The 12,603-nt window shown below is 43.1% G+C and overlaps 1 protein-coding gene across 10 annotated transcripts in view; it reads left to right on the forward strand.

Moving 5' to 3' along the window:
- Spata6l (spermatogenesis associated 6 like) overlaps window positions 1–12,603 on the forward strand; it is a 51,618-nt gene that overhangs the window by 19,414 nt on the left and 19,601 nt on the right. For 9 of the 10 annotated variants that reach the window (XR_009378568.1, XM_059259271.1, XM_059259260.1 and 6 more), the window contains 6 exons: window positions 1,297–1,421; window positions 3,971–4,048; window positions 5,116–5,355; window positions 7,906–8,005; window positions 10,758–10,792; window positions 11,525–11,712. Coding sequence is in view for 9 of the 10 variants with exons in the window: in XM_059259271.1 (XP_059115254.1) it covers window positions 1,297–1,421; window positions 3,971–4,048; window positions 5,116–5,355; window positions 7,906–8,005; window positions 10,758–10,792; window positions 11,525–11,712 (766 nt within the window). In the remaining variant the exon portion in view is untranslated. The remainder of the gene's footprint in view (window positions 1–1,296; window positions 1,422–3,970; window positions 4,049–5,115; window positions 5,356–7,905; window positions 8,006–10,757; window positions 10,793–11,524; window positions 11,713–12,603) is intronic. The other variant, XM_059259314.1, reaches the window with a different exon arrangement.

Below are 12,603 nucleotides of genomic sequence, written 5' to 3' on the forward strand. Positions count from 1 at the left end.
AGGATGCATTTTAGAATGTAAATGCTGGGAATAACAATGTATGTAGATGTGATATGGTTTTCAAAATGCCGAATAGTTCTCAGTAGAAATCCAGACAACAAAAAAGCAAAATTGTTCTTTTATTTATGCAATACCCATACTTCTAGAAAAGTCAATGTATTGTAAAATCTTACAAAAAGTTCTTTGTAACATAGTTTTAGGTTCTAGGCTCAGATAATTATTAAATTATTTTTATCCTAAAGAAATGTCTAGTAGGACATTAGAAAGTCATGCATGGTAGAGAAAATTTGTGGAGATGTCTTGAACTCCACAGGATACTGTAACATTGCTGGCTCCTTCTCATAAATAATCTTAACACATATCTTAAGCATCCCTGGGTTGATATTATTCTTGTCAAGGACCTCAAGCCTGGTTGCTCTCTGGGCCATTGTCAACCCTGTACCCAAACATACAGAGCCCACTCAAAGTATAAGTTTTGTGTGAGTGGGATTGTGTCTACCTCATTCATGTCTGCCTTTAAGGTCTAGCTCAAAATTTGTCTTTGGTAAATATTTGGTGAAGGAAAGGATGGATAGGTGGATGGATAGGTGGATGGATGGATGGATGGATGGATGGATGGATGGATGGATGGATGGACAGATGGATAGATTCACTTTATTTTGTTCAATTTTGTGTAGTAACCTTCCATTTTTTTCCAAGAAGACTATGCATGAGGTAAATTATTCACAAGATAAAAAGTAATAGAATTTATTTTTGAGTAACAAATACTAGGTTCAAAACGTCTAGTTTGACTTAAGTGCCCTGCCTGACACCATTGGTCTAAGTTAGGGTTACTGTGGCTGTGATGGAACACCATGACCAAAGCAGCTTGCAGAAGAAAGGGTTTATTTGGCTCACACTTCCACATCATTATTCATCATAAAGAGAAGTACCTGAAGGACAGGACAGGACAGGAACCTGGAGACAGAAGCTGATACAGAGGCCATGGAGGAGTGATGCTTGTTGCCTTTCTCAGCCTGCTTTCTTACAGAACCCAGGACCACTGGCCCAGGAGTGGTACCTCCCGCAATGGGGTAGGCCTTCCTACATCAATCACTAATTTAAAAATGCCCCACAGGCTTGCCTATAGCACAATCTCAAGGAGGCATTTTCTCAGTTGATGCTCCCTCCTCTCAGATGACTATAAGTTGTATCAAGTTGACATAAAGCTACCCAGCACACCATCTGAGCATCTCCTTTGTTAAACTTGAGGAGTGTAGAACACATTTGCTTATGCCTTTTCTCCTTTCCTTCTAGTATGGGAAGAGCTGGCCTACTATGAAGAAAACACACGTGACTTTCTATTCCCCGAGCCCAAGCTGACATCCTCACACCTTGGCATGCATAGAGAGGTGCTCATGAAGACAGCAATAGGTTTTCCAGTGAGTGACCTTACCCACTTCGGCTTCTCCAGGGAGAGAAATTCTTGGGGCATGAGCATTTTATTCCTGACAGGGTTGATCTTGGGCAGGTAGCTTTGTCTTGCTTAGTTACCTCAGTTCTGTTTTCATCCAGGGTCAGATGCCCAGCTCATGATACCGAACTATACTCATTTCCACTGTTGATCTACAAGCTGAAAGTTTCACTTTTTTTTTTTTTTTTTTTTTGGTTTTTCGAGACAGGGTTTCTCTGTGTAGCTTTGCGCCTTTCCTGGAACTCACTTGGTAGCCCAGGCTGTCCTCGAACTCACAGAGATCTGCCTGGCTCTGCCTCCCGAGTGCTGGGATTAAAGGCGTGCGCCACCACCACCCCGCGAAAGTTTCATTTTCTAACTAAGCTGTATCATTGCCATATTAAGCTGTCACATGATGTCCTAAAAGGTTCCTCTTTCAACTTCTTCTTGCAGAATAACAGAAAGATCTGTTTGGTCACAGCTGTTTTCACTAAATAGAGTAATGACAGCAATAATATTATCTCACATTTGTTTTATACCTTCAACCTTCTACATTTTTAGTTATTCCCTTTCTAGCAACGTACAAATTAGCCAAGACTGATATTGAGCAGTTCCCCTTTAGCAGAGGGGAACCGATAGAGGCCGACGTTACTGAGGACCCATGCATGGTGCAGCAGATAGGCAACTGATAACCTGTTTGGAGGCATTTATATGAACCCAAATTCAAGACATTCATTCTGATATTACGGTCTATGATTTCTGTCTTTGAAACAAGCACTGTTTTTAGTGGATTTTTATGTCTTTTGGATGACCTCCTCTTTAAGGGCCACACTTTTGTGAATTCTAAAAAGCATAATTGATACTTAAGCTTTCTGTCTCTGCCCTGTGAATTGCTGTTAATCATGTAGTGACGTGTTACTGTCCCCACCCTGCTGAGAGTTCTCTTCAGAGGGTGTAATTGTTCCTTCAATGCTTCTGATGACTGATTGGCCAAACACAAACATTCATCAAAAGTTGTCCTCCTCAGAATTCTGAATACCTTTAAGCCCTCCTCCTTGTTATCTTTCAGGGTCTGGCAAATATTCCTAAAACCACTTTTTTCTTTTGACACCATCACCTTCATGTATCAGTTAAGTCCATGGTACCTGTGAGGTGCTCACCTTCATTACTTGAAGTTATTGGCATGTTGCCCTTCAGAATCTAAAAGGGAAGAAAAGTTCACGGGAACCAGCCTGAAGAAACTCTCATATTCACTTTGCTTTCCTCAAATCCCCAGTTAAATAAGAGTCATCTTCAAAATCAAAATGAGGAGAACCACTTATTTTTCCTCAAGTGTCACTCACATGTTGAATGTTCTGGGCATGTATAGAAAGACTAACCTGTATGAAGGTGCATTTGTATCAATTCATAAATGGAGATGATTATGAGGAAAAAAGCTTTAAAATGCATTGAAATACCTTCACGCATCAGTATCAGTTCTTGTAACTGAGTTTATCAGACTCTACGAACAATTTGATGAATAGACAGAAAGATAGAGTGGTTCAATTCCTCTGAAATATTTCACAAATCAAAATCGAGCCACTTGCCAGAGCTCCAGGAGCAGCTGATGTACATGGTGTGTGTGGAGCTCACAGCATGGACTGTCTTGTTCTGTCCGTCCTGGGGAGGGACTGCTGTTCCTCCCCATCATCTGGAGGGGGACAGGTTGTAAAGCAGAAATGTGCTTAGGGTCAGAGAACAGAATTCTTGTGCTTCAGGGTTTATACTCTTAGCCATAAACACAATGCCAATTCTCTTGGATTTATTTCAGTTCACTCTTCTTGGTCTTTATTACTATTGTAGAAAATGAGAATGAATGGCCTGTATAGGTCAGGCAAACCATTCACCTGCTTACTGTGTCTTATCAGTTCACTAACAATTAGATTGATTTTTCTTTTGTATTCGCATACATTGTGTTTTTACTTCACTTTATACCTCAACAGTCATTTAGATGATAAAACATCACACCCAAATAGTAGTTACTAGAACAGTTTGAGAATAGGCCTGATGAATGTAACTGTTTGATAGATGAAAGCCAAGTTTCCCAAGGCAAGTAGATAGGGAAGGAGACCCTCTTTCTGTTCCTCCTCACTAATCTCATGTTCATGTTCCTGGTTCAGACAGAGTGGCTAACAGCGTGCACACTGGAACCCAGATGCCTAGGTCCAATTACTAGCTCTGCGGCTGCCAGCTTGGCAGGCTACTGAAAGTGTCTGAGCTCATTCATGTCCAAATGACAATTTTATTAGGACCCGCTTCACAGGGTTGTGTTAGGAGTATGAGTGTATATTCCAAGTTGACTTAGGCCATGGCTTACTAGAGCATACACATCATATACGTGTCCAGGTCTTCTTTTGTGTATTTTTAAAAATGTATTCTGATTATGCTGAGTGCAGAAGGACATTTGGGTTCTTAGTGGATTTCTGGCGAAGATGAGATGGGCAAAGGCTTGTTTCCAGTCATTTTATTTGATTCTCTTTATGCCGCCTTATTTTTTAGGGCATTGCTCCCAAACTAGAGTTTTCTACAAGGACAGCCATCCGAGAATGTGTGTTCCCGCATAAAAACAGATTTTTCGTAAGTATCGTTAAGAGGGCAACGACAGAAATGACAATATTCCCCTACCCCAATTTAAAGACTGCTAGCCTGAACTCCGTTTGCCGACTTTAAAGGGAACTGAACAGACAGTAACCTGCGCAGTTTTTGCTAGGTTTGATTTCTATGTTCAGACCATTTGTCCAGCCTGTCCTGCTGGAGTATGTTTGCCATGTATTCAGAGTGGTGGTGTTCAAGTGAACGGTTAAGTGATGGCGTCAAACAGAACATGGACCATTAGCCCCCTGCCCCACCCCCACCCCAGACCCGTCACCAAACAGAACAGCTGGAGGAGCAAACAGCAGCCTCCCAGAGTCCCTGCTACAGTGTCAGAGAGCTGAGATGGGATTTCAGCTAAGGTGATTGTTTATTCTCTGAGACAGCTAGTTTTTAATTTGTAAAGCCACTTTAAGCTGGTTGGGGTGACACATATCTGTAATGGTAACCCTTGGGATGCTGAGGTGGGAGCTTACTACTGCAGAATGGCAGCCTAGGCTACCTGGTCAAACCCTGACTCGAAAAAGCAACACCCCCCCCCCCCCGAAACTTTTAGAAATGCTGTCATTGCTGCACACATAGCAATGCTTGATTACTTTTAATAAATCCTTTGAAGTGAAGTGGTTGGAACCACCCATATATGTCATTCATGCTTCTCCGTGTCAATAATCTGCCTGTGCTTGGAGTATGCCTGTGCCTATCTGCTGTTCTCAAACTTTGCCCTAATACAAATAAACCCCACTGTTATTACTTGAAATATGTGGTTTTAGTAAGTTATACATACTAATTATGTTCAACTAAGTGGTAGATTAAGTAAATAAATGCCTTTCTCTAAGGTTTGTTCTATAAATCCGAGGCAGTCTTCTATCTTAGTTTTTAAGTGTTCAATTAATTATATTATATCCTTGACTGAATTATCATCTTTTATTTTTTCCAATCAAAAGAATATTTTTGGCTGGAGGTGTAGCTCATGGGCAGAGTGCCTTCCAAGCATGTTCAAGGCCTAACAAAACGAAACAGCAAATTTCTGTTTGTTTGTTTTCCACTTTCAGGAAGAGAAGTGTAAATCACAAAGGCTTTTATCGAAATCACGTGGGCAAAGAGCTCCCACAAATAACAGAAAAACAAAGCCCAAGGAGAAAAGTCCTGACCGATTTCCCAAAGGCACACAGTCCCGGGTAACCTCCCCATCTCCCCCCAGACGTCTCTACCTGCACCAGCCGACTCAGCTGAACCTTGGGAAAAGCTTCAGGCTCCCTGGAGAAAGAAAGCCTCCGTTTGTGGTTAGACATGTGAGCTTCAAGTGATTTTTCAGGGTAACTTGCTGCGGTGGGGATGCAGACGCGAGTGGGAAAAGAAGTGTTGAGCTGTGCAAACAAGTGGGCAGTAGTAACTAGAGAGGGAATCCACATGAGTAATAACTGTCATTAAGTGATGTTTATTTTCCGCTGTCACTGTTAGGAAATGTCTATAAAGGCATCTCAGAGGGGATTTACTCAGTAGATGCCAATCACCCCATTTTTAATTTTTGAACATTATTAATAGAGTGTGACGTCTGTAGACGATAACTCACCATTACTCAGCGGAGTCTGTGAGCTGCCAGGAATTGAAGATGTCAGTCAAAGGCTGGCTGATAAGGTGCATCAATTCAAAGCTGAAACTCCATCCCTTTATAGAAACAGTTTTCACTTTCTCAATGAGATTGGTGCTCAGTAGCCAAATGCTGAGTGGGGACAGGATGTCAGTGGGGAAAAAGCAATGATGGGACTCACTCAAAGAGCCATCTGAATCTCAGTCACCAGAAGCAATGGGCACGGTTAGTCACTGTAGTCCTCGTAGCTGTCTTGAAAATGTTTTTAATTACTGTATTATAAGATAGAGACATTCAAGATAAGTTTATACATCGGCTCATCAGTGCAATAAAAAGAATATCTGAAGTCAGGTGTGGTGATGTGCCCTTGCAATCCCAGCACTTGGGAGGCTAAAGCAGGAGGATTACCATGAGTTGGAGGCTAGCCTGGGCTACATAGCATGTTCCAGGAAAATCTGAGCTACTGAGTTACACACACACACACCAGCCACAAATCATTAATTTGATTAATTTCTTCAGTTTTTGTATTCATAGCCTTTATGTTTACCATGAAGCTGTAATTATAATATATATATATATACATATATATATATATACATTTATACACACACACACACACTCAAATTAACATTTTCTGTTATTTCATACTTTTTGTGAGCTCTACCACACATTCCAGTTAGGGACTTTCTTCAGAGTGTTAGTGATGGATAAATTGTTGATATTTTCACTTAAGGTCATGAGAAATTATGATCGTTCATTTGATGTGAGGTGTGAGGTGGCGTAAATCTCAGTCAAGGTGCTGTTGAGATGGTTGTGTGTAGTTTGTTTGTAGGTAGAATTGAGCTTTCTGCCTAGGAAAGACCGACTAGCTAATCTACAAATAAGAACTATTCATAGACACAGAAATGCTAAATGGCTGTTTTCTTTTTGTTGGTCTTGGTAAAGATGCCTGGCAAAAATGTAGCAAGCTGCCATTGAATGTGGTTCTGTAGAAGTGTTGATAGCTTGTATCTTTTGGACAGTGTGACTGATTCTGTTCCATACATATGCTTATAAAATGCAGTCCCTGTCACTGTGGAGTAATTAATCTTTTTTAAAAAATGTTTAGCTTTCTTAGGGAGTTAAAATGTACATTTCTATTGTTTAACAAATTATTACAGTTTTTACTATATGCTAAGCTCTTTTATATGTTGTCTTACGTACTTGATTAGCCAGATTTTCTGATCATATGTGAGACATCCTTGATGGAAGCATTAACATTCAGAGAACTTGTGTCTGAAGAGGTGGCTCAGCAGCTCGAGCATTGGCTGTTCTTCCAGAGGACCAGGTTCAATTCCCAGCATCCACACAGCAATTCTTGTTTGTAACTCCAGTTCCAGGGAATCTGATGCCCTCTTCTGGCCTCTGTGGGCACCAGCACACATGTAGTACATGGACATACATGCAAACAAAACACTCAGACACATTAAAAAGTTGTCAATTAGGAAACACAGTCAGTCTATTTCTTGACATCCAACTAACATTATAGCCTGCTTTACTGAAAAAAAAAATAAATAAAAATTCCAAAGTCTATTTCAAAACTTATGCTGTAGAAGAATCTCTTTTTCAAGCCTTTTGACCTGCTTCTGTAGATCATGTTGACCCATTTGTCTTAGGCAATATGGTCTGTCATTTTAAGGAAGAGAGTGGTTACTGCTATTGTGAGTTTTTGTGGCTTTGTTTTTTGGTTTTTTGAGACGATTCTGTGTAGCCCTGACTATTTTGTTCTGTAGACCAGGTTGGCCTTGAACCTCAATCTGCCTGCCTCTGGAGTGCTGCCGGGATTAAAGGTGTGTGCCACCACTGCTGGACTCTGTTGTGTTTTAAAAGAATCTAGATGGTAGATTGGAAGGGAATCTGAATGGTCAATCTCTTGGGCTTGGCATACTCGGTGCAGTCTAAAGGATTCTGAGCCACATGTGGCATCTCACACCTTCAGTCCCAGCACTCAGGAGGCAGAAGCTTGGTGCCGTCTTTTTATCTATCTTCAGTTCTCTATGCTCACATTTAACATACACCCTCCTATCTAGCCTCAGTGGAAATGGTGGATGGTTTCTTCGTGGGGCATAATGTACCATATTTGGAGACTGTGATTTAGGTTATTTTCCAAGCTTCTCTCTGAATGGGGGGGAGGGGTAGGAGGCATTATGGGCAATGAAAAGGTAATCCAAGCTACTGTAGGTAGAGTCTAACATGTTTCTTTCACTCTCAGGTGGACAGTGGTAACCCCTTTGGTGAAAACAGTTTGACACGTTTACAGAAGTCCAGAAGAAAATCTAAGTTTTTGGACTTTGCTTTTCCAATGAGAAAAGGTACTTGAGTTTCTCGTTACTAATATTCCCTTAATGAATGCATCCCACTTAGCATCCTTCACTCCGAGGAACTACAGGTTACGTTGCGAACTGTGGACCTGATTCTCAAGGTCTCACCAGCCGAGGCATTCCCATGGGGCAGAGGCAACTAAGAAGCAGTTTATCTTCCAGTTTCCCTCAGTACTTGAAGGGGACTGAACTGGATGGTGTGACTGACCACATGTGGCTACAGCCCGTGGCTAGGCTGGCAAAGCAGAGAGCAGCTTCTCCTGGTGTGAACTCCTTGCAAAGGCATCGCTGACAGTTAACAAATACGTTGTTTGTTGTGCCGTTTTTCTGAGGGCAAAGGAGCAAGAGACTGAAAGTGTCCTGACCCTGGCTGACCAGATTCCACGTTGTGAGGAGGGAGCCAGCTCTCTGAAGCAGTTAGGCTAATGCAGCCATCTTCTTCGGGGCTGTCGATTATCAGGCTCCATTTGCAAATGATATTGAGGACTTTAAAGGGCTTTGATTGACGTGGTTGATGGCTAGCCTCATTTAGCATGCTAGAAATTGAAAGCGAGTAATTGTAAAGTGTAATATGCCATTGGTAAAGTCAGAATAATAACGTTATGATGTGCTGTGGTGACTTTTGTTACCATGTGGGAGAATGAGAACGAGAGGAATAAATCGTGTGATTATGAATGCAGGCTTTAATTTGGATGTTTCGTGAAAGGTTCTGAAGGGACCCCTCACCCCCTTTGAGGTTCCTGGACTGTATGTTACTAATTGACAGTGTTGGTGTTGGGGCATACTGGGAGGGTTTTGCCTCAGGACTGAAATGTGTGAGACCGTCCCTGGTAAAGGTCATGGCAGCTTGCCTGGAGTTCTAAGTCTAGACAGGGCTGGTGATGGTCCCTTCTGTTACCTCACGGTGGGACTAGACTTGTGATGTCCAAACAGTGGAGTTCTCTGTGTTCGGTTTAATGGTTTGTTCTTTTAAAGGGCTGCAGACTGTTTCGTGATAACTCAGGCCAGATGGAGTGATGGATAATAGCCGCCCGGGACAGAGTGTGGGGTTGGGAGGAGAAAGTGCTTCATCACCTCTGACATTTAATTTAAGCACTGCAGTAGAAAAATCACTGGCGCAGCGCATCAAAGCAGTGTCACCTTCCCCGTCACAGTGAAAGCAGGCAACAGCAAATGTCCTTTCCTGGGAAGGCAGTGGAGCTTGATGCTGGCTTGCCGCTGATGGCGCTCATACACCATGCTTGTGTCTTTGCCGTTTCTTAAATTTATTTATTTATTTTGTATACGGTGTGCCTGTGTGTCAGAAGAGGGCACCAGATCTCACTATTGATGGCTGTGAGTCACCATGTGGGTGCTGGGAATTGAACTCAGGACCTCTGGAAGAGCAGCCAGTGCTCTTAACCTCTGAGCCATCTCTCCAGCTCTTTTGCTGTTTCTTGATCCAGGCGAGTGAGGAAGAAATTTCCCGAGGTTCCGGTGTGAGTGCAAGTCGTACACCAAGCTGTAATTCCTGGTTCTTTTGGGCCATCCCCATGCTCAGGCCACCTCCAGATCTATGGGAGAATAAAACCATGCCTCAAGACTCCGTGGGCCTCTGAGCCAGCTGGGGCTCTTCTTGAGCTACATGTCTTGATAAAGCGCTGGGGTGGGGCCTGGGTCCTTTCCTCACAAGCTTCCAGGTGGTCCTCGTGCTGCTGGGCCATGGATTGCCCCTTGAGAAACAAGGGGTCAAAAGCAGAACAGATGCCCCTGCAGTTCCAACCTCACCGCAGACGAGTGCCCAAGGAGTTCCTAGGCCTCGGGAGGGGTTTGTAGCTGGAGCTGCCAGGGACTTAGCATTGATGATTCCTTGTCCAGCTTAGGGTGGTGGTAGTGGTGGGTTTCCCAGGACTATGCACACACAGATGAGTGTGCCCAGATAGGGAAGGTGTCAGGCTTTAAAAATCTCCTTTCTTCCTTATTGCACTGGGTGTAAGGGGATGAGGAGTCCGGAGAACATTTTGTCATTAAACTCGAGGGAAAAAAGCCACTTGCATTTCAGTGTTCTCCATGTATATTTATGACTTTAGGAATTAAATTTTAGCACTGCAATATTTTGTTTTGCTTTGGAATTAGGGCCTTGGACATGTTAGGCTATTACTCTGCTTTCTAGTCATCCTTGCCACTCACTAGTATGAGATCTGCTTAGCTCTGGTAGACATTCAGGGTAATGACAATGATTTGTGGTTTGGATGCATTATGTTTCTCTGTGTTCTTATATATTCAATGGCTCGATTTCACATTCATGTTTACCTTAGACAAGTATACTCCAGAGCTCCTATGTTACTAGATCTCCAGAAACCAACCAGGGCTCCTGCGTCAGAGCACGGGAACGTTATATTAAATCCACCTTGTCTTCTTCGAGGCTCTGGGCATCTGGGCAAACATGTATTCTCTTTAAGGCTGTAAGGGTCTTGAACTTCTGCTCCATGGCATGTTTGTCCCCTCACCCCCTTCCCAGCTGCACTGTCACTGAAAACACAACCTGACTGTGGACCCCAGGAAGACAGAGAGTTCCCATAGACTTGCAGTGCCCCAAGAGAGACTCAGTTGTGACCTTGGATTTTACAAGGCAGCATTTTAGTTCCTTTATTAGTTATTTATTGTCTAACACCTTGGTTCTTCTATGGGATGAATGTATCAGCAGTTTTATGGCTAACTGGTAACAACGAGTTCCTCACACGCCTGTTCCTTTTCCTTCTAGCATCTTCTCTTGACAGCCTTGCACCAAACATCAAGGTAATTTTAGCAGTAGCATCTGTAAAATGATCTATTTCCAGTTTCTGTGTCGAGCCCTGTGCAGTTGGTGGGGAGAATATATTCCTGGCTGTGCTGCTCATGTTAGGGCGGCGTAGCTTAGGTGGGATTTGTGCAGAGCGGTGCTCAGGCCCCTCTGTCTGCTTCCCTCTGGGGTTCATTGCCTTGCTCCCCTTCTTTCATTTGTGTGGCCAGTCACCAAGGAAGGGTTTCTAGAGGCCAATTATTCCTTTATCACTCATGTGGCCTGTCTCTAATCAGATACCTTTATAACAGTGAGGTGGTGATCATGACCTCGAGCGTGACCAGTTTGCCCCACTGAAAGCTCCAACTTGTATGCTACAAACAGAGATGTATGTGAAGGAAATTAAGTATATACTGCACTGCATATGTACAGGACAGACACACTTAGTTTAAAAATCTGATCTTTCCCAGAACCAAAAAAAGTCAGTGTCCTCAGAAATCAAAGTTCTAAGTGTGAGTTTACTGTGTTATTAATACTGCCAAACACAGAGCCTTCTGGACATGTCCCCCTTGCCCACATTCCTGAGGCATCTGTACCACAGCCCACTCTTTTATTTGTGGGAGATCCCTGGCCACATGCCCTGTTATCTTACCTCAATTTCTCCTCCTTGTCCTAGCCTGCCCCTAGCTCTGTATTAGGCAAATCAAAACCAAAACTACAAGTGAAGAATAATTCATGTTGTCACTCAGGTTACCAGAGAACCAGATGAGCGAATTGTTTTAAGGAGCCAGCCACCGCCACCTTTAGATCCAAGGAAGTCCAGAAAACCCTCACCTTGTCACCAAGGGGATGCCGATTTCCAACCAAAAACTCCAGTTTCCACCCCCCAGCATTCCAGATCTACCAGCCCTCTGGATCAGCCTCTTCTCCAAGAAAGGTCAGCAGCTGGTACCCATCCCCTTGCCCGATGAGTCCTGTGCTCTGTCAGGAAGAAAGCCTGAATGCCCCGTCAGTTTGTTTTGTTGGAATATTCAGCTGATGAATGTGATTATCCCTTTTCAAACCTGCACAAAGCACCGTTAGCTTCTTCTCTTTCCTCGGGAAAGGGGTTGAGGGTGCCTGGTTTAGGTTTAGTGGTGTAGCACACATGAGGCCCTAGGTTCGATCCCCAGTACTGCCAGAAAGAAAAACCCAAGCAAGCCATCACCACAAACAATGGAAAAACAGTCAGGGAGACGACCCAGTGAGTGAAAGTGCACACTTGCTGCACGAGCGTGAAGGCCTGAGTTCAGAAGCCCAGCACCCACATCAGAAAGCCCGGTGTGGCCCCATTGCTAGAGTTGGGTAGGGCTGGGTTGAAAACAGAGCTTGAGCTTCAGGGAGAGAACCTGTCTCAAGGGAATAAGGCAGAGGGTAAGTGACAGGGGGCACCCAACATCTTCCTTTGCTGCACACACGTACACACACACACACATGAATGCACGAATGCACACATGTACACATACCCATTTTTTTCTGTCATAAATTTTAAAACTGAAGGTTTTAGTTTTACAATATAAAGGGGTTCACTAGACATTTTAGAAGCTATACACCAACAAAAAGGAGTTGGGGAAAATCACCTGTGTTCCACCAATCAACAATAGACATCATTAATGTGCATATCTTATTTGCATAGACATAGTTTCTTGGTTTGTTTACATTACCACAAGTAGTGAGAAACATTTGCCTAAGACTCTGTTGTTGTTTTTTCTCTTTACTCTTTGCTCTTTGGGGGGGCCGGCCACCCAGCTCCCAAATAAATACACGGAAACTTATTCTTTCTTATGAA

The sequence above is a fragment of the Peromyscus eremicus genome, chromosome 1 (assembly GCF_949786415.1).
Source record: "Peromyscus eremicus chromosome 1, PerEre_H2_v1, whole genome shotgun sequence".
Lineage (NCBI taxonomy): Eukaryota > Metazoa > Chordata > Mammalia > Rodentia > Cricetidae > Peromyscus > Peromyscus eremicus.